The sequence below is a fragment of the Corticium candelabrum genome, chromosome 8 (genome assembly GCF_963422355.1).
Source record: "Corticium candelabrum chromosome 8, ooCorCand1.1, whole genome shotgun sequence".
Lineage (NCBI taxonomy): Eukaryota > Metazoa > Porifera > Homoscleromorpha > Homosclerophorida > Plakinidae > Corticium > Corticium candelabrum.
Window position 1 is genome coordinate 4,001,841 of NC_085092.1, and position 22,130 is coordinate 4,023,970.

General features: G+C 43.8%; 2 protein-coding genes across 2 annotated transcripts; one reads left to right on the forward strand and one right to left on the reverse strand.

Moving 5' to 3' along the window:
• Positions 1-1,276: 1,276 nt before the first annotated feature.
• LOC134182888 (uncharacterized protein K02A2.6-like) lies at positions 1,277-1,945 on the reverse strand. Its single transcript, XM_062650329.1, has one exon. The coding sequence runs from the start codon at positions 1,943-1,945 to the stop codon at positions 1,277-1,279; it is 669 nt and encodes a 222-aa protein (XP_062506313.1).
• A 14,567-nt stretch (positions 1,946-16,512) lies between these two features.
• On the forward strand, positions 16,513-21,671 carry LOC134182889 (uncharacterized). Its single transcript, XM_062650331.1, has 7 exons — positions 16,513-16,533; positions 16,652-16,727; positions 17,193-17,394; positions 17,458-17,513; positions 17,586-17,693; positions 18,962-19,305; positions 20,307-21,671. Exons 5-7 carry the CDS (start codon positions 17,600-17,602, stop codon positions 21,483-21,485), a joined length of 1,617 nt encoding a protein of 538 aa, XP_062506315.1. The 5' UTR covers positions 16,513-16,533; positions 16,652-16,727; positions 17,193-17,394; positions 17,458-17,513; positions 17,586-17,599; the 3' UTR covers positions 21,486-21,671.
• Positions 21,672-22,130: the final 459 nt, after the last annotated feature.

A 22,130-nucleotide genomic window follows, 5' to 3' on the forward strand; every position in this document is an offset into this window, starting at 1 on the left:
ATGATCGTTGACAATATTGCCCATGGTTGCAATTCTTCGTTTATATCTTGATGGAGTATTGATGAGCTGGAGGCCATGTAGTAACACTGATGAAACCTCCGGATCCACCTAGGATGACACCTTCGGATCTACCTAGGACATTGATTTGTGTTGTTTATTTGCTATATAACCGTGTAATACTCAAGACAAGTGAACACAACTTCAAGTAAAACTTTTCACTACAAGTTTACTCATGTGCACAGCACTCTACATTCTCGCCCCCTAGAAGTCCAAACGCTTTGACACCCTCCTTATAGTCTTGTAGAACGACGTGGTGTTGGCATCAGAGCTGCATCTTCTGGAACTGCCATTGGGTGTGCAGGTTCTGGCATCTCTGGTGTAACGGTTTTTTGGTGAGTCCGCAGAGCCATCCTCCAACTGGGAGTTAGACATAGGGTTGCTTTCCTTCATTGACGCTTCTGTGGATGATATTGGACATGTCTTTTCCATACTATGCCTTCCACCTGAACTCGATAGGAGACCGAACTTAGGTTCTCAATTATCTGTCCTGGAATCCATTTGTCCGGCTTGCCTAAAGCTCTTGCCCAGACGTGTTGGTTGTTATGAGGCCCTCTGAAACTCGCTGCTGATTGGTACTCAGGCCCGTAGCAAGCATGAAAAAATGGTCCGGCGAAAGATAAAATTAATAGTTATATGCTGCGATTGATATTAATGTCTGAGACAAAAGCATTTTACTGAACAACAAAGAACAAAATCGTACAATCATTTAATTAGAAAGCAGTCAAGTCTTTACAGAAACTGTTCCAGAACACTGTGTGTATTCCAGCGTAATACATGGCCAGAACATCACATCGCACACCAAATGCCTAAAGTCAACATGCATCAGAACTTGGCAAAAATGTTTGATCGGTGCTCTGATTCTTCACGAAACTGTTCACGAAGCTTTTTCATACTCACATTCAGTCTTATGAAGACGTCCTTGATCAGAGCTGCAAGGGTTGCAGCATCAGTAGTTTAGGTTTGGTAAAGTCCAATAAAGTCTTCATCCACCTGCAAGTCTTCTGAAACCCTACGAATGATGACTGTAAATTGCTCTCTGTTGGAGGCATCAGTAGTTTCATCAGCCATCACCGTTACTAATGGGGAATTATGTATGTCTGTGGCAATATTTCGTAGCACTTGGAGGCTCAATGTTTTGATCATTTCATTTTGAATTTGTGGACTTGTGTAGACATTCTCCTTTTATTTCAGCCAGTGTGCTAGGTTAGGGTCTTTCTCACTCTTGTAGACAAAGCAGCTGTTGTAGATTACCATCTGATTCATCTCCATCTCCTCTAAAAGCAAGACCCTGCCTACTCAAGAATATCACAGACGACAGTACTTGCAGACAGGTTGTGCACTTGCTGACGTAATCCTCAATCTCCTTGTTCATGTTCGGCCGGTACATTACTGCTCGTGCCCGTTCTTTAGATTTCTCTGCCCCTTGATGACCTTTGTGAATTCTCCGGAGCATTTCTGATCGAAATATGGCTGGGATTATAACTTTTGTGCCTTTGAATAACATCTTGTCAGCCTCGTGCAACTCTTCTCTGATGGTCCAAAACTGCCTGACTATAGATGGGACTGCCTTGATATTATCTGGCCATCCTGAAAAGATAACGTTTCTGAGAGCTTGCAATTCTTCATCTTGAGCTGTTGCTCTTTGTAGTTCATCTCTTCGAGTCTCACTCATTTGAAGTGAGCTAGTGATTGCGTGGACCATGACTTCTATGTCTGAATTCATCCTGTTATCCGCGTCTGCAGTTGTCGGGAGTTGCGCTCGAGACAGTGCATCTGCTACTGGTATTGCCTTTCCCGATGTATAGCGCTCGTCCAACTCATATCGCTGCAGCTGCAGCATCATGCGCTGCAGACGAGGAGGAACAGACCCAAGAGGTTCCTTCATTATTGACTCCAAGGGCTTGTGGTCCAAAACCTACCTGAGTCAACTTGCCGTAAATTTAGGGATGAAATTTCCTACAAGCAAATGTAATAGCAAGCATTTCCTTTTCTATCTGTGCATAAGTACGTTCAGCTGATGTTAGATTTCTTGACGCATAGGCTATAGGCTTGTCATTCTGGATGAGGCATGCTCCCAGACCGGACTGTGATGCGTCTGCCTGAATCTTGATTGGCTGAACCACATTATAGTACGCTAGTAACGGCTGATTGGTAAGAATTGTCTTTACCTTGTCCAGTGCTTTTTTCATGCCGCTCTGACCATTGCCAAATTACGTCTTCCTTGAGCAGCTCTCTTAGAGGTGCAGTGATATCCGACTCTCCAGGAATGTACGGCGCCAGATACTTGATCATGCCCAGTAGTCGTTGCACACCTTTGCGATCTTTTGGGGTAGGCATTGCGTTGACAGCTTCCATCTTTGCCGGATCCGGTTGTTGCCCATTTTCTCCAATGAAGTGCCCATATATTTTACTTGCTTAATCTTGTACTGCAGCTTGTCCCGACTGAACGTTACGTTCTTCGCTCTTGCTCTCTCTATGACTGCTAGAAGAGTCGTGTCGTGTTCTTGCTCATCTTTTCTTGCAATAATCAAATTATCTGCGATGATGTGGACATTGTCAATATCCCCAAATGTCTCGTCGTTTCGTTGCTGCAACATCTCGCTGGCCGAAGACAGGCCAAACGGCATGCGTAGAAAACGCTTCCGCCCCATGGGGTGATAAAGGTACACAGGTAGCTTGATGGTTCTGACAACTTAACATGCTAGAACGCGTCTCTCATATCCAACACAGTAAATATCTTCTTGCCTGCCAGCTGTGCTTGCACATTTCCAGCTGTGGGGATTGCGTGGTGCTCACGTTTGATTGCCATATTAAGTGGTCTTGGATCGACACAACCTTAATGAGCCATTCTTCTTTTCTGTGACAACTAGATTGTGTACCCATTCTGTCGGTCCCTCTACGTCTGCTATTACGCCTTGACTTAGCAATCGACGTGGGGCTTGTTCCAGTCTCTGTCTCTTTGCGTAGGGATACTTCCTGGCTGGCTGTGTCACGGGTACTGCGTCTTCCTTCAGTTGAATGTGGTAAGATCTTTCGTAAGATCCTAACCCCTTGAAAACATCGTGGTACCTGTTGATCAGACCCTCCTTGCTGCTTGTGCTAGGGGCTTCTTTCTGTCCGTGTGCTGGCTTGAGGCTGCCTATCTTCTTCACTAAGTTAATTTCCTGACACGCCTGACTGCCAAGAATAGCGATATCTTCGTCTGTTACGTAGAAAGAAAGACAGTTCGTAGCCTGGATTCGTCGTGACTTGACGGTACAGTCTATTGTAGTGATTCCTCTAGGAGGAATCTTGCCACCTTCTATACCCACTAACACTCTCTTTGTCGGTGTCAGCGGTTTCTTAATTGCCCTTGAGCCGCCTGTCGTTCTCAGGATTCTCCGGTAACTTCGACAAGGCAGAACATTTGCCCTGGCTCCGGTATCTAACTTGAATTTCATTGTAGTCGGCTTTAGTGACAGCTTCTCCGTCCCGTCGTCGTTGACCGCGGCTGTCCCAATGGATAAACATCCATAAGCAAACTGTCATCCGAATCGTCAGTGTCAATTTGGGTATCGGCAACTCCGCTTTAGCTGTTGATCGCTTTTGACCGCTTGTAAGCTTAGCCGGATTTTGTCCCCTGCTGGCAAACCTTTGACAAGTGATTGCGCTTATGACAATTAGCAGAAGTCTTACCATATGCCGGACATTGTTGAGGCGCGTGATAGCCGCCACGATTATGTTCATTGTGCCGTTTTTTCGCCTTTCATGCCTTTTCTGCTGCTTTGGCAGGTATTGGCCTGCTAGTACGTAGCGAACTTCTTGACATCGAGTTGATCTCTACTCGCTTGGCGTCTTTAGTCATCATTTTGGCTTGGTAAGGGTTTGTCTCTGCGGCCCTGCAGATGTCCAACGCAGACTGCAACGTCAGATTTGCCTCTCTCAAAAGTCGTTCCTTGACTCGACCGTCTCTGGCTCCAAATACAATCTGGTTGCGAATAAGCTCATCCTTCTGGTCACCGAAACCGCATGTGTTCGCCTTTGTGCGAAGCTCAGTGAACCACTGATCTACTGTCTCGTCTTCATGCTGATTTCGGCTCCAGAACTGGTGTCGCTTGAATACCTTGTTCTTGCGCGGATTGCAGTAGTCGTCGAATTTGTGTAAGACATCTCCGACTGCCGGTCCTTCGTCGCCTGCTGTGAAGACGAACGCATCATAGATTTCCTGCGCTTCGGTTCCTGCCACGTTATGTAGGATTGCGACTTGTTTTGCTTTAGCCTTCTTCGAGAGTTCAGCCGCTTGGAAGTATATCTCAAATTGCTTCCTCCATTTCCTCCACTCGTGTGCGAGATTGGCTGCTCCAAAGGAAATTGCTTGAGGCGCGCGGAGTTTCTCCATCCAAGTCCTGACACCATGTGACGTTACCGGTACCATATTATACGTTCAGCTTACGCTCACTAGACTCCGCTACTGAAGATTACTAATCAACAACTGTTCAAGTCTCATATACAAGCCTAATTGTATTATCTAATTAACCAGACACGCCTGTGTCTGTTACAGAGATTTTCAACAACCATTTATAGGTGTTGTGAAGCATGATATTGTTTGACAGTTTTCTGTATTAGCCAGTGAGGTACGGAACCATATGCATTGGCAAAATCCAGCCACTAGACGTGCAGATAAAGTGTGTCGATTTCTCTTAGCATCGAGACAGCAAACCATGGTTTGGAATGATGTTCATGTATGCCACTGACACCAGGAAGAAAGACTTTTTGAATTATGCTTTTCTCTAGCAGGAAATCGCACCAACGATTGTTTGAGATTGCGGTATAGATTAATACATGGTATCAGTGGAATAAGTCAAAGTTTGCTGGATTTGATGAAATTTCAGTTGCACTAGACGTACAACTCCAACTTTTCACTGCTGTCAAACTGTGCAGGACAACTAGCAATATTAAACGCGTCCAAGTGAGCTGGAATCAGATATTCACAGTTGAATCTTACCATATCTTTCCCTTTACAGGACAAGAATTTGTATAATTTAACCCTAGCCCAAACAAGTACTGTAGTAGTCAGAACACACCCTTGTCTTAATACCTACTACCACAATTTAGAAATCTAATATTTTCTGTTGTTTTGACCATTCTCTCCGATCGTCGCGGTTCTTAGACAGCTTCGGAAATAGCCGAGGATCGGTGCTGCTACCTTTGTCAGGTGCCGTGTTGCTTTTGGTAGTTGGGCTTGTTTCATCGTCGGTTTCTTCTGTCCTAATTTTGGGGTGAGACTGGCCATTGTAATTGTGAATATAATGTTTCTTGCAGGAAATTGGTTTAAGTTTAGAACACCGCTCTAGCTGGCATTCTACGTAGTCTACGAAAGCTTTGCGGGAGTCAATGAAGGTCTTTATTATTCCGGCGTCTAATTTGGAATATTAGAGTAGGTTGTATGTGTAAAGCAACGCAGATCACACGGGAACTGGTCGTAAGCCAGACAAGACACTGTATTGCGATGGTCTCTAACCCGTGACCTTCGGACTCCTGTACCCCAAAACCCCGTATGTAACCCTTACTGTAAAGTCACTACTATTAGTAATTACCATTTGTTACATCTCCCTCTTTAAGAACTAAGGTCGCGAAAACAACAACAAAAGGAACACAACAAACTACTGGCTTAATTAATCAAACGACGGTCTGCTCACTGATCTATTTGTTAGACATACTCAGTTCGCCAAGCAGGTGGGTGGACTTCCCTTCCATATCTTGTCACCGTGGTGTTTGCTGGAGGTGCTGTCACCGGCACTGGCTGGATTTCCTGATGTGGGTCTGCTGCAGGTACGTCGTCTTCCTCTCCGTCATTCTCATCATCCTCATCTGGGGGGTTCCGTCTGGGATCGCCGTTCGCCCGCTTGCGTAGCTGGTGCCTGTTTCGCCTCAAAACCACGCCTGTGTTTGTCTTTACCTGATAAGACCGATCATGTACCTTACTCTGTACAATAGCTGGTATTAGCCACTTTTGGGAGCTCATGTCCCACACCAAAACGGGATCTCCCTGTTTTAAGGGCAGAAGTGCCTTGGCTCCATGTCGCCGGTCATAGTACCCTGCCTGTTGGCGTTTTCTTTTCTCGTCACAGGCTTCTATGGTAGGTCTGGGGACCAACTCCGGCTGTAAAACAGAAGGCCAAGAGGGTAATGTAGTGCGAAGTCGTCGGCCCATTAGGAGGTGCGCTGGAGCTAACGAAGTGGTATCGTGTGGGGTAGCCCGGTATGCCAATAGCGCCAGGTAAAAATCCTCTCCCGAATCTCTCGACTTTGCGAGGAGATCTTTGACAGTGTGGACAGCCCTTTCTACTAGTCCGTTACCCTGTGGGTGTAGCGGAGAAGAAGTAGTGTGCTGAAAGCCATACTTATGGGCAAATTGCCTGAATTCTCTACTGGCGAACTGCGGACCGTTATCACTGTGTAACCTATTCGGAATACCGTGGCAAGCAAACATTTGCTTCAGGGCCTTGATAGTACTTTGGCACTGCAGGCTGGCCAATTTGTGAACTTCCGGAAATCTGGAATAATGGTCCACTACTAGTAAATAGTGTGCTTCTCGCCACTGGAACAGGTCAGCAGAGACGCTCTGCCAAGGTCGCTCAGGCAGTGGTGAAGAGCATAATGGCTCCTTTCGCTGTTGGTTTCGATACTTTGCGCATATTTCACAATTGGCCACCATCGTCTCCAACTGGGTATTCATGCCTGGCCACCAGACTACCTCTCTCGCCCGGTGTTTGGTTTTGCAAACACCCAAATGACCCTCGTGAGCTCGCTGGGCAATGTCTTGGCGTAAACTCTTCGGTATCACTATTTGGCTGCCGCGTAACACTATACCTTCAACCGCGGAAAAGAGATGTCGGGCACTCCACAACGGACGCAACTCCGGACTTAGCTGATGTATTGTTGTTGGCCACCTGGTACGTAATATGTCTTGCAGCTTGACTAGCAGCGGGTCCTTTGAAGTTTCTTGGCGAATTCGTTCGCGCATGAAATCTGATACAGGCCATACAGAAGCGATTGACCAGACGTACTCTTCTACCATCTCCTCTAGTGTATCATCAGCTTTACCAACTGGGCTGCGAGAGAGCGTATCTGCGACTGCCAACAACTTTCCTGGCACGTAGGTAACATGGCAAAGAAAACGCATCATTCGCATCTTTAACCGCTGTAGGCGTGGGGGACACTGATCGATATCCTGTACGTTCATGACTGTTTGTAGTGGTTGGTGGTCCGTTTCTATCACAAACAGTTGCGGTTGGCCAAGAAGATAGCACTCGAACTTTTCGCACGCCCAAACCATCGCCAGGGCCTCCTTTTCTATCTGGGAGTAACGTTGTTCGGTCGGAGTGAGTGCCCTGGATGCATAGCAGATAGGAGCCTTGCGTCCATTCGCTTGTGTTTGAAGCAGTACTGCCCCTATTCCATATGAGGACGCATCTGCAGATACAGTGATTGGAGCCTCTGGCGAATAGTAGGCCAACACAGGTGACTTAGTTATCAAGGCCTGCAAGCGGTCGTAAGCCTCATCGTGGGCGGGAGTCCACACCCATGCGGTTTCCTTTCTCAATAGCTCTCGAAGGGGGCCCGACACCTGAGAGTGATGTGGCAGAAATTTTGCTAAATACGCGATCATGCCCATGTACCGCCGCAACTCCTCACGATCCTTAGGTTTAGGCATAGATGTAACTGCGTGAATCTTTTCACCATCCGCATGAACTCCATCCCGGTCAACTACGTGGCCAAAATATTTCACCTGACTTTGCCGAAAACGACATTTTAAGGGATTGAGTCTAAGCCCGTTTTGCTTGCAACGATCTAAAACCCGGCGCAACCGTTCGTCATGCTCCTTTTCCGTGGCACCCCAAACGATGACGTCATCAATGAAACAGTCTGTCCCCTCAATGTCGGCCAACATGTGCTTCATTGAACGGTGGAAAACTTCTGGACCCGAGGTGATACCGAAGGGCAAGCGTCTAAATTGATACCTCCCAAATGGAGTGATAAATGTGGTAAGTTCGCAGCTAGCAGGAGACAAGGGAATCTGCCAGAATCCTGAGGCAGCATCTAGAGTAGTAAAATACTGTGCTCCGCTCATTTTAGCAAATACATCATCTGCGACGGGTAATTGGAATCTTTCCCTGTCCACTGACTTATTCAATTCGGTGTAATCAACACAAATACGTACCTTTCCGTCTTTTTTCAAGACCGGAACCATTGGACTCACCCATGGTGTTGGTTGAACTACTTCTTCAATGATGCCAGCCGTTAGCATTCGACCCAGCTCCTCCTTGACCTTTGACATCAATGGGTATGCGACTCGTCGAGGACTGGCCACTGCTCTCGGTATTGTGTTGGCTTGCAACCTAATTGTATGGGGATACTGATGTAAACGGCCAATCCCATGAAACAGGTCACTGTAGGCAACAGCAATTGGGACGGATGTCTCCCCTGAATGATCTTCTCTCGTCGGACTGGTAGGAGGGGCCTCAGAGGAAATTGAGCAGAGTGGCTTGATAAGCTCCAAATCTAGACAGGCAGACAAACCCAGAATTGGCTCCGCCTGGACTGATGTAATATAGAATCTGATAGTTTTGGTCATTCCTTCACGTACTCTGACTTGACACACACATTGACCATCTAACGGCAACGGCATATCTGAACCATAAGCCATGATTCGTGCGTTAGCCGGCTTTATTGTAGGCTTTTTGTGCAGCTGCCGATATATCTTCCTTGGGAGAACGTTCACTTGCGCCCCCGTGTCCAACTTAAATGTGACTACTGATCCATTGGTTGAGATAGGTACCTTCCAACTGTTGCTGTCGTGATCTAACGCAGCAATGAACAGAGATGGAGCAACCTCTGTCTCCGTAGTAATACTGCTAACCTGCTGTGACGCCTGGGGGTGTGTTTCTCCTTTGCCAACTGTGTCAACCGTCGCGTCTACTGACTGGATGTGTCCCGATTTGGTACGACAAACAACTGAAAAGTGATCATATCCCTTGCATTTGTGACAGATTTTTCCTTTAGCAGGACATTGCGTGTAAGGGCCATGGCTTCGTCCGCACCGGGAACATCGAGCGCTTGGCTGCTGACGAGGCTTGTCACGTGGCTTGTCACGTGACACCCGCATGGCTTCTACTGACTGAACGGCTGCGGACTCGTCCAACCTTCTCAGCTGCTCCTGTGAGACTTCTGCGGCCCGGCAGATGCGTATCGCCTTTGGCAGATCCAAATCGTCAACACGTAACAGTCGCTCCGTTAACATTGAATCACCGATGCCACACACGACCCTGTCTTTGATTAGGCTGTCTGTCAGTGCGTCAAATTCACACGTCTGTGCGAGTATTCGCAGGTCAGTCACAAACTTATCCACAGTCTCACCGGGCTGACGACTTCTCGTGAAGAATCTATGACGTTCGTACGTCACGTTCGTCTTAGGAGCGTAATACTCGTCGAATTTCGCCAAAACAACAGCGTACTTGCGCTGACCGTCTTCCGTCTTGTCCTCCGCCGTAAAGGTGAATGTGCTGAACACATCGACGCCCTCTTCCCCCACTGCGTGGAGCAGCAGAGCTATCTTCTCTTCGTCTCGTGCTGCCTGCCGTCCTGCTGCTGTGAGAAATGTCTCGAACCTTTGGCGCCATTTTTTTTCCACGTCGTGGCCGGCGACGTCATACCACTCGCCATGGGTTGTGGTGGCTGGAGATACGCCATAATTCACTCCTGGTACCATGTAAAGCAACGCAGATCACACGGGAACTGGTCGTAAGCCAGACAAGACACTGTATTGCGATGGTCTCTAACCCGTGACCTTCGGACTCCTGTACCCCAAAACCCCGTATGTAACCCTTACTGTAAAGTCACTACTATTAGTAATTACCATTTGTTACAGTATGTAGATAGCTAGAAAGTGAATTTTCTGCCCATTTAGAATATGCATCGCTCATTAGGAGGTACTGTTTTCTTCACCAATGCACAAAATCTGCATGAAGTCGTATCCGCTGTCCTTTACTGGAAACCCCATTGGTGTGGCACTGAATAACCTGGTATGTTTCTAGAGTCTTGACATTGGACACATGACTTGAGATACCAATCCTTGGCCATCAACAAACCTACGTGTTAGTGCCTTATGTTCACACGAATGGATGCGGTAGATTCCTTCATTAGGATCCTCAACTTCAACTGCAAAATTGTTGATGTCGACAGCATGCCTCAGAAGGTGTTCTTCCTTACTCTTGCCTGTTACCGAAATGTCTAAATATTTCAAGATGCATGGTAATCCCTGTAGTACTTTTTCTATTATTGGTTGGAAATTGCCGGCGCGTTTGATATATCAAACGGTAGTCGTTTGTATTGGTATGGTCCTCGGTAAGTGTTGACGGTCACTATTTCCTGCATTTTTGTCTAAAGGCACCTGTATATGAGCTTGGACCAAGTCAAGCTTACTGGTATTGTCCTCCTGTTAAAGTATCTAACAGCTTTTCTCACGTCGGTAGTAGATATTGAACCGTCTTCAGAGCCGAGTTGACTGTGACTTTGAAGTCTCCACACAATCGTATGGATTTATCCGTCTTCGGAATTGGAACCAAGGGCGTTCCCCATTTCTTATGGCTCACTCTCGGCCAGGGGTGGCCAAGTTTGTGTAAGGCTGGTGCCTTGGTGTGGCACTAGGAACGCATCCTGGTGTCAAATGGGAATGACACGTCCACATGGACACACCTGCGCAAAACATACCTGGGTTGAGGCTAACTACGTATAGACCTACCTAAATAGTACTTACACACGTACATACATACTCATGTGTGTATGTAGCATTATTATACGTACACGCATGGATGCAAACAGACAGGAGAGCAGGCATACCTACACACCTGCTCAAATACTGTTATATAGTGCTACATAAATGACTGTGACCAGTGCCTCATTAACTCCAGTAAAGTTGAGTGACTTGAACTCAGTCCCTACACTAGTTTTCAACAGAAAGTGAAGAGTAATTACGTGCTTCCAGCTACCCGTACCTACTGAAACATTGCCATTAACAGACCTATCCGAGGCTACTGCCATACATGCATTTAATGCTTTCTCTGTGAGGGCAGTTCTTAGCTCAGTGATACTTGCACCGCGTGTCCTTTTTGTTTTTATGTGTCGAGAAAGAACTGTGCATTCTTGCAGCACATCAATGCAAGTCCTATCACCACCCGGATTTTTGCAGACGTGGATTTCCCTACGAGAAATGAACGTCGTTTGTGTTGCAAGTGCGGCTTTGCATATTCCAGATGGTTTGAATGGTGTCGGCGTTCTATGGGTACAGGTCATTCACATTTTTGTGGTAAGATGATGGAACCACACTTATCTTCATAGTTACATGTCAGGTTATTAAAAGAATGTTTACACCAAGACACCTTTTCAATTAACAATTTACCAGTAGTCATGGAACAAGTTGATGATCGAACTTCAGAAGTTGAAGAAGTAATGGATTATCCTATTAATGGAAAATGGAATCTTTCGGATATATCTGGTGTAAACACAGTGCGGGAAGGGTTTGCAGCTGCGTCTTCTCTTTCAAGACCAACAGACGATGAATCACATTGCTTTTTGCTACTATGAACGAAATTTCAACTCTGTTTGTACAAACTGTTCTTCTTATACCAAGATCTGTAAGACCTCTGTTGGCTCAGGTCCTTGCTAAAGAACTACAGTATGCATGTCAGGATCGTTTGTGGGGATTTGTTTGTCTCTACGTGTTTCCGAAAGCTGCACTACGTGCACCTCCTAGAGGCAGGAAGAAAAATGGCTATGTGGTGAAGGAGATGTAGTTGCCACGCATTCGACGCTGGCAGCAAGGAGACTTGCTATCTTTGTGAGAAGAAGCCAAAGTAGAGAGTAATAGATCAGATGTACGTAGGACATCAAATAGTCCTAATTCTTTTAATGCTCCGTCGTTCGCTGCAGCGTGCAAGAGAAGGTCGTTTTGGAGCAGCATTGAAAACACTGTGATCCATGGGATGCCCTTCTCGCGATGATCTAATCGCTGTTTCGGAGTTAGAGAATTGTCACACACATCACTCTTTACCAGGCAGATCTGATGAAATTCCATCCCCACTCATTGTGGATGGTAAAGCCGTTCTATCTGCATTGGAAGCATTTCTAGCAGGATCCAGTCCAGGCTTTTCTCAGTTCGAGCACAGCACCTTTTGGATGCCATCAAACGGTTATGTACACCAGTTGCACAGGGTTTAGCTCACACGTTTCATTTGGCGGTTACTATCAGGGCAAGTGGATGTTTGAATGCCTTGAATGAGAAATCTGGAGGGATACGTCCGATTGCATTTGGAGAAGTGATTAGACGTTTAGTCAGTCGGATATGCTGTACAGCAGTCAAACCTCGTTTACAAGAAGTATTCTTACCGTATGGTCAAGTTGGAATAGGTGTACGTGGTGGATTGGAGGCTGCTATTCACACTCTGAAGTCTTAGATCACTACCAATAGCTCGAGAGTAAATCTATGCTGTTTCAAAGTTGATATGCGGAATGCATTAGCGAATGTCACCGTGAAAAATTTCTCCCACGATTACGTGAAGAATTTCCTGAATTATTTGCATGGATGCAGTGGTGCTATAGTTCACCAGGGGAACTTAGGTTCGGCAAACAGCGCATCCTATCAACTGCTGGCGCTCAACAAGGAGACCACTACGTCCAATGCTATTTCCCATGGCATTACTAGAGTTTCTGGACGACATCAGCGATGTTCCTGGCATAGATCTGCAACTATGGTACCTGGATGTTGGCACATTTGTTGGTGATCGAGACTGCATCTCTTCTCTATTAGAATTGTTCTTAGCAAAGGTCCTCGATTTGGTGTTCACATAATTCTGGATAAATGCGAGATTTATTGGCCATCAGGGGACAATACGTTCCCTCAATTTTCTACTGAAATTGATAGGCTTACTGACAGATTGGAATTGCTCCGTTCACCAGTCCATGGGTCAGACATTTTCTTTCAAAATACGGTCACTAAGCGAATAGACAAAGTCCTTGATATTCAATCACATCTCAACGACATAGATGACCTTAAATTACACCTGCTGTGCAGTTGTTTGAGTCTCTGTAAGGTCAATCATCTTTTGCGGATTGTAACACCTGGTCTGACAGACAGTGAATTTTGTCGTTTTGACAGAGGTTTGAGACGATCTGTAGAACTAATCATTCGCTCATCTATTCTAGATTTCTCGTGGCTCCAGGCGACACTACCAGTTGGCACAGAAGGTCTTGGTCTCAGAGAAGCACTAACCTTATCAGCGACTGCTTTCATAGAAAGTTGCAATACCACCCAAAAGTTGATTCAGAGTCTCTTAAGAAACGCAGTCAATTCGAACACCAAAGTTTCTGAAGAGGAATTTGTCATGATTTTCAAGTTCAAAGCAAAAATAAAGCGCACAGTATTCTTGGAAAGAAATTGGCTGCAATGCACACTTTTGATCTCAACACAGCTTCTCAGCAGAATATTCAGAAACAGCTAAATTACAATGTTTTCAACTTCTTAATGGAAAATGGGATTTTAAGAGACAAAGCTCGTCTGAACACAATTTCGTCGAACCATGCGGTGGCTTGGTTGAGGGCATTACCCAACCCCAGTCTAGGCCTCACCATTCCACCGCATGAATTCGTAATTGTGATTCGGACATGGCTCGGCATTCCGATATTTCCTCTTCCACCATCTTCTGTTTTATGCTGTTGTGGCGGTACAATTGATGCGTTTGGTGACCACCTAATCAGCTGCCCTAGATGTCCGCAACGTGTTCAACGTCACAAGGCTCTTTGTGAAGTAATATTCCAAGCTTTTCTTGTTGAAAACAAGTAGGTCAAAAAAGAACATAACTGCTCAGTTTATAATTCAAGCAGATCAGAAGACGTATATCATCCAAATTTCATCGATGGTCGACCTGGATATTTCAATGCTAGTTACAATCCGTAACTCTTCACAGCCTTCCTATATTTTGAAAGCAACGATCCTTCCTGGTGCAGCAGCTGAAGCAGCAGAATTTGAAAAAGATGCCAGTCATGAAACCAATGTTACCACAGCAGGTGGTCTATTCTATCCGCTAGTGTTTGAATCTCTGGGCCTCGTCCTTCACTCTAAAGACTTTGAGAGAAATATGTTCAAAGACATCATCCATCAGTGGGATACCGTTTCCTCGAGCTTTCAAGAACATATTAGAACAGTTGTTTGTAGAGCTATGGTGCTACAACGCCAAGATGTTACATGCACGTATACAATTAGAAGTTTTAGACGTTCGTAGTTGGGATTTGCCTACTTGATTAGGGAGAGATATTGGGAGGAATGTTGGGGTATTGGGGTATGGTAAAATATAATTTTTTGTATATATATAAATATATATATATATATATATATATATATATATATATATATATATATATATATGCCGTTGCTAAGGAAGTTTCAAGGAGCCGGTAGGCTGATAAATCATATATCATCCCGGGGTCACAAACAGGGGTACCATGCTAGATTCATTCTGTAGACATATATCTAGCCTTCGATTTCCAGACCAATGTAGCGCTAATTACAAAATCGGCCTAAACCAGCCGCATGTTACCTCTGTTTGTTACCGAAGCAAGGAACGCTTGTTTATAGGAAATGCCGTATGAAAAGTGGAACAAATTGATCCTACCATCTCATGAGAAATGAAACTAGATATGCAATAACCGAGGGGAATACCCTACTTTTGACTGCGCAACTCGACCTTGTTTACTCTAGATTGCGTAGCAGGTCACTAAGACACTGCTACACAGGGATCGAAATTTTGTTCCCCAGGTGTTCAGACGGTACCGTACGATCTCTACGCTGTAGGGGAAATTGGCTAGAAATACGTAGAAACTTGTCATACTTAATTAAAGGTAATTTTAGCACTAGACGTCGAGATTCTAAATTTGCTGTAACAAATAGATTCGGTTTCCACACGAGATACCATCCAAAACTAGAAGTATTTGTCTGGGTATAGAGGTCTAGCATAGTAGAGCTTTAGTTGAGTAGAACGAGCCATATTCTCACGGATCACAAGAATAGTTACCTAACGTCTCTCTGTTGTTGCCCTACATTTCGTACTTAGACAATTGCGTTGGACCAAGATGTCGTGTCTGAATATAGACGGTATCAGAAACTAGACACAAGGGGTGGAGACACAATCAAATTGGGAGCGACGTAGCGTGCACGTTCCTGCTCTGATTCAGACTAAACTTAGACATAGATTAGATCGAATCTTGACTGCTATGCGTCGTTTCTTTTATTAGCGCGCTGTCCGGCTATTGATGGTGTTCGCCAGAGGGCTAATTAGCCGACAGTCCCCGTGTCTGCATTCTGAACATCGAGTAAACGATGTATTCCGATTCCTCTAGACTCTAATCATATTCTTTGATTAGTGATCTCAACATTACTTAGCGTCAGTAAAGTGTGAATGCTCAACGCTTTTAATTTGAAGCCTTGTTTACAAACAAGCAGTAACCCACGTTGATGACGTAATTGATAATTTTTGTTTACTCATTTGCAAATACATCTCCGGTCTTTACGCCTCTATAAACATAACTTACTTACTAAGTTGTCTACAGTTTGAGCTGCTGTGCTGGTGCAGTCACACCTAGGGACATAGAAATTCTTTCAGAAGGAAGAGGAACCCAGAGCGACAATCAATAATTATTCATTTATCATATTGCACACATTGCTTTGTGGTAAACAAGGAAATGGTTCGAATGAAAGACGGGAAAGCGTCTTCTTGCCTGTTTGTCTGTTTCATTGTGGTCATCATAGTTGTCTTCAACACGCTTCCTGCCATCTTTTACTGCTTGCCATCAAATGAGAATGAATCAAAGGTATGAAATGTCGAATCTCGCCTTGAGCTACTCTGATCTAGCCGTCTTCTCTTCTATCTATAGAGTATTCATTTAGTGTCACAGGACAACAGCTCTCTGATATGCGACGTGCAGAGGGTGAAATCGGACTCACGGTTTAAAACAGCAAAACTCGACTTCTTGCTGTCGTCTGCTTGCCGAAATTACCTACCATGGCTAAGCGACTTTCAACATACTAAACATCAGAAAGACAGCAATCTCAGCGGGATCATCGCAATTGACGACGGCTGCGGCTTGCATAGGACAGAAACAGACCTGAAACGTCTCTTTGGTCTAGCGAGTTTGATGACTAAAGACTGTTTGTTTCACGGCCTTCCTTTCATGTGCAGTTATTTCTACAGACCGTTTGTAAATGGCAGTCTGTGTAACGAGCATTGGCCCACAAGAGATGAATGTACAACTGTAAAGACAGTGCACTGCCAGTCAGAATGGAAAATTATTGAAAGCCTTCAACGGTCAAGTGACTACTGTATTCGACTACCTGATTGTACACAACTCCCAGCTCGACAGCGAAACAAAACAAAGAAAAAGGTACTTGTACATAACGTCCAAATTCTAAATCTGTAATAACGCTACAATTAGGACAAATTGTAGCATGGCACATGGTCCAATATAATGACTTCCCCAAATTTGTGTGCTTTGTTGATAGCTGCTGCCAAAGTCTCAAGTTGTTATCTCCAAAATTCTGTCTGAAAACCTAACAGCGGGTGTTTACCAACGCAAAGGTAGATCTTTGCAACAGCACTGTAGATGTGCGTGAGTGCTTGAGTGATTGAATTTCTCTACTATGTGTGTACTGTGGTGTGTGTGCGTGTGTGTGTTGTGTGTGTGTGTGTGTGTGTGAATGTGTGTGTGTGAATGTGTGTGTGTGTGTGTGTGTGTGTGTGTGTGTGTGCGTGTGTGTGCGCGCGCGCGCGGGTGTCTGTGTGTGTGTGTGTGTGTGTGTGTGTGTGTGTGTGTGTGTGTGTGTGTGTGTGTGTGTCCGTCCGTCCATCTGTCCGTCTGTCTGTGTCGGTGTGTTTTTGTGTTTGGGTATGTGTTTGTGTTTGTGTATGTGCGGCTGTTTGTCTATCTCTTGGTCTGTATGTCTGTCTGTCTGTTTGTCTGTGTGTCAATGTGTCAGTGTGTCTGTACGTACAGTACGTGCGTGCATATGTCATATTAATTCCCACTGTCTCTGTTCCGGCCAGCAAACCAAACTTTATCATGTAAACCGCCGCTTGTTTCGTCATTCTCAGAGGATTACCAGTGTTCTCCTCCATGTCCGGCAGTTGAATGGCTGCTGAGAGAAGAAAGTCTTTTTGGCGGGACGTTTACAATACACATCTGCCTAGTTGCAGTGTACATAGCTTCTTTCATCGTTTGCTACACGTGGGCGAGAGTCAAAGAACTGTACGTCGCTCTATGTACACACTAAGCCGTTTACTATACAGCAATGTTTTGTTTATTTTTTAGGCGTGAATTCCCTCATACCATAACTTTACTTTCTGTGGTATTCTATCTGGGAACAGGTACAACAAACTGCTCTTGTTTGTTAGTGTTAGGTTGAGCAACGTGTGCTCAACGGCTTGTGCGTCTTCTAGGACTGACATATTCTATGTCATTTATTGTGGGACGCCGTGAAGCCTACTGCTCACACAACGACGTCTTCAGCACGTGGGAGGATCCAACCAGATTTTGCATAGCCCAAGGTAATGTCCGAGGAGATCTTTACTGTATAATAATAATATTATATATTTGACTCAGATACTAATAATGACATTTTTTCTTTACGGATACTAAATCTTATGAAATTTTTAAATGAAATTTTATCTGTTATGAACTGTTATTCCATTATCTTTATGCCTGGTTGCAATATGGTGTTGACTGTTCAATACATAGAACCACCTCGATAACCTATACATTAATTAATGCATCAAATCCTTTGCAATCAATTTTTGTGATTTTTTCTGCACCAAACGGTAAGGATGAGCTGGCAGTTAGGACTTCTTTAGTATCAACAACAACGGTGTTACTAAATATATTTGTGCACGTGACCATGCAATGTTTATATGTAACGTTGTTGTGTTGTCGATCCTATTGTGGGTAAATAAGTATGAATTTTTTTATATTGTGTAGTTGTAATTACCAAAACGCGCAAGCATATAGCTGCAACGGTTTCGCGAATATTTTTAATCAATCATCAGATAGACCAGTGGTGCTCTTAGTTTCTTCCTATGCTGGCTTTCCAAACGCTCATACGGATAATGAAGATGTTGAATGTAGATACTCTGCTTTTGGGCTACAGGTATCCAAAAATTGTCACTATAAATATAGTTGATGCATTGGAGGTGATGACTTCATACTCAGAAATGACTTATTTCTTTCTATTTGATTGGATTTTAGTGATATTTATTGACAATTATCCTAGCTACACAAATCTAGACAGCTTCTATTTTCATTTATTGCCATAAAATGTATTTTGTTTTCTTTGTTTGAGACACATGTTAGACATGTGCACTACAAATTCATGTGTTAGTAAACAATAGTCGATAGCTCGTGACCTGTATGCACCAGTTAATTTGTGGAAGTATAGGTACGATATATACCCTTTATCAGCCACAGTAGCAACGTGTAGGAAATGCATGCACAGTACTGTAAACTGTTTTAGTCTATTTTAATACCGTCAGAGAAGTAAGACTGAAATTAGTAAGACAACACAAGTTGCATTTCTTGTCTACCACTTAAGAGTTTGCAGAAGTTCGTTTTTTTGTATTTGGTTTTCCCAAATATTTAATTTAATTATTTATTTATAATATAATGGTTTAAATAAATTTATGATTTTCAATAATTTTAATTTATCTAATATTTAATTATTTAATTAATTTAATTTAAATTTAAATTTTGTCTCATATTTGATTATTAATTTTAAATTTTATTTAACAAATGTAATTTAATTGTATTATCTTTTATGTGGCAGGTGCACTTTTCCAATTCTTCTTTATAGCATCTTTAGTTCTATTTAGTACCTCTGTCTTGAACGTATTGGTGGCTATCTATGACCTAAAGAAGCCTGGACAAAGTGGCATTTTGAAACGTCATTCGAGACTAGTATTTTCTGTCGAGGTCTTTGTTAGTTTGGGCGTCGCTGGAGCAATCGTGTCTGCTGTCCTCAACACTTCGTCTTATCGCAACGACAGTCTTCAAGTCATCTGTGTTCCGACAAATTCAAAGGCTCGTTTCTACTCGTACACCTTGCCATCTCAGGTTACAGCAATATTTGGGTTGATCATGGCAATTCTCTTCATTAAACGCATGAAACAGGTAGAGGCCGATGTGAAATGCACGAGTTTAGTAAAGCGCGCGCGCACTCGTGTGTGTGTGTGTGTGTGTGTGTGTGTGTGTGTGTGTGTGTGTGTGTGTTTGTGTTTATCTGTCTGTGTCTGTCTGTTTGTCTGTGTGTCTGGCTGTCTGTCTGTCTGTTGGTGTGTGTGTCTGTGTATCTGTCTTTTTATCTGTCTGTCTGTCTGTCTATCTGTCGGTGTGTCTGTCTGTCTGTATCTGCCTGTCTATCTGTCTGTCTGTCTGTCTGTGTGTCTGTCTGTCTGTCTGTCTACGTGCGTGCGTGCGTGTATGTGTGTGTGTGCGTGCGTGCGTGCGTGCGTGCGCGCGTGTGTGTGTGAGTAAGTGACTGAGTGAGTGCTTGATCGAGCTAGTCAATAAACCATATCATGTCTGGTTGTTCGTCTGCCACAGTATATACACTATACTAGCTACGTCGTGATGTGCATGCAGGTCTTCACGTCCACCTGCAAAATACAATCTGTAGGTCTGCTCTTATCCCAACACTCAAAGCAAAACGCGCTGCGATGTGTGCATAACTCAATATTTTAAGGTTGCATAGCTCTCAAAATGCTTGAGTTTCTTGCTTATTGGCTAAGAGAGTCTTGAGTTGATACTTTTGACTCCGTCAAAGAAAGATGTGCATCTTGGTTCGTGGAAGCTAGTGAAAGGCTAAAACGAGAGCAAATGATGTTCCTGATCGGTTCTTCCGTAGCACAAATGAGATAGTTTATAATATTGCTCGTATATCATATATATTGAAATCTATATGAACGTATACTACAATTACTTTGTGTACATTGAAGTACAGTGACTTGAAGGATAGTCTAGTTGTGCTCTGATCTTTTTCTTTTTCTCTTCTGTATACCATTTCTTTACTGCCTATGGGTACTGTACCTCTATTGGTGCAAGAACAAATATACACTCATTGCTGCTTTATACACAATCTTAACAGTTTTGTTATATTTTGTTTTTGATTTTAGTCTGCTCAATTTCAAACCAAGAATGGAGCAATAAACAAGAATGTCACAGCCGCAGGAGTGATTATTACTCGCCATTTCTTGGTATTAGTGTCAGGATCTCCATTCGTTTTGGTGTTGGCTTTCACTATGTTTGAGATTTACGACTACTTTTGGTATCACAATACTCTCAATGACATCGCAAATTACATCCTGTGTCAACAGACTAATGACAGCAGTGACTGCAGCTTACTTTTCGATGACGCGGGCGTGACAGTATTGTATTGCATCGTTCCAGTGTGTTATTCCATTTTTGCAGTTCTACAAATGGTATATGGCCTATTCCCAGGACCAGCCAGAAAGCTGTGGGCTAACCACTTCCAAACGCTTTTACGTTGTATGAGAAGAAACAAGAACAAAGGCAGGAAGGAGACGCATGAAAAGAACCATCGTCGTCAAGAACGGCCAATTCAGAACAACCGCAAGATCGACGTCCATGAAGAAACTAAACTGGAACAAAAGCAGGACGGGAAAGCGAGCACTGTTAATGCAGGAAACCGTACCTCTTGTCAAGTAGGCAATGAAGAGACTATTGATTGTGCTACAGAAAGCAACGAAAGCAGCAGCAATTCGTGTGCAGACACTACCATCCGCCAGGAATGTCACAATGGTATAGACGAACAAGAAAATTGTGAAAACCTTTCGAATGAGAGCATTGAAAACAGCAGCCGTTGCTTCTCGTGTGCAGACACTGACAGCGATCAGGAAGGTCAGATTACTAAAGACGATCAAGAAAATAGTGAAAACTGTTGTAGGAATGAAAGCAATGAAATCAGATGTTTTACAACAAGCGGAGACACTAGCTGCCAGACGTGTCACAAGATCGAAGAGGATCAACAAAAGTCTGAAAACTCCGAGGATTTACAGCAAGGCCAAGACATCGCCCATAAAGCTCATGATGAAGGAAACGAAAAGAAAATTGAAGTAAGGCAAACACCGAGAAGAGTACTTTCCTTTCAGCAATTGCACAAGATAGCCGATCCTATCTCTGAAAGACTGAGGAATGCAGTAGCGGCAACACGGCAACTGAAGAGGGCCACTTCTCTAAGGGAAACGTTTTGGAGCCCACAGTTTATCGAACAGAAAATGAGAAGAGCAAGTTGGACAATGGACACAATAAACAATAAAAACGAGAACGTTTAATTCCATTCACCGTCTTTGAAACAAAATGGGCAAGCGTTTGAATATAAAAATTTCATTTTTAGTTAATGTAGATAATACAATGTAAGGGCTTGGAGTCTGTATAAAGTTTTAGTGGAAACTTGTCAAACAAGTTTGTGGATTGGCACAAATAGGGACGCGGGGGTTTACTCAATAGAAAACTGTTTAAATTGACAATGCCACACGGCGTCAATACATACATGTATGTGTAAGTGATGAGATTGCGTACAATTAGCTAGGGCTTGATAGTTTTCCACTTTGGCATCAATAGCCGTACACTACCACACTTCCTCAGACAATCCTTTTAAAAAGTAAGGTATAAGTTGCTCGCACTTTGCTGTAATTGAGCATGTTCGCTTGTAATGATAACATACTGGCAGGTAATATATTTTCACGAATTAGCTTTTTGTCGCGCACTGTAAATAGTTGTAAGTAAATGGTTCTCAGCTCTTGCAGGTTTAAGCCAAATTATATAAGTATTGGACATTTTCTTTGAAAATCGTGATCTCGAGCATTGGGCATAAACGATTTGGCATGTCGGAAATTCCATGCACCGATACGGATAAATTTCTATTATTTCATTTTTTAGCAAAGATTTGCTCATCTTTGCGCGCAACTGTAAACTCT

What these genes read in the sequence shown, in the direction of transcription:
- LOC134182888 (XM_062650329.1), bottom strand. Translation starts at nt 1,945, where the DNA reads ATGAAGGAACCTCTTGGGTCTGTTCCTCCTCGTCTGCAGCGCATGATG.
- LOC134182889 (XM_062650331.1), top strand. Translation starts at nt 17,600, where the DNA reads ATGTCATTTATTGTGGGACGCCGTGAAGCCTACTGCTCACACAACGAC. An exon ending in CAGATTTTGCATAGCCCAAG is followed by an intron (nt 17,694 to 18,961) that starts GTAATGTCCGAG and finishes TTTATGTGGCAG; the next exon opens with GTGCACTTTTCCAATTCTTC. An exon ending in TCATTAAACGCATGAAACAG is followed by an intron (nt 19,306 to 20,306) that starts GTAGAGGCCGAT and finishes TTTTGATTTTAG; the next exon opens with TCTGCTCAATTTCAAACCAA.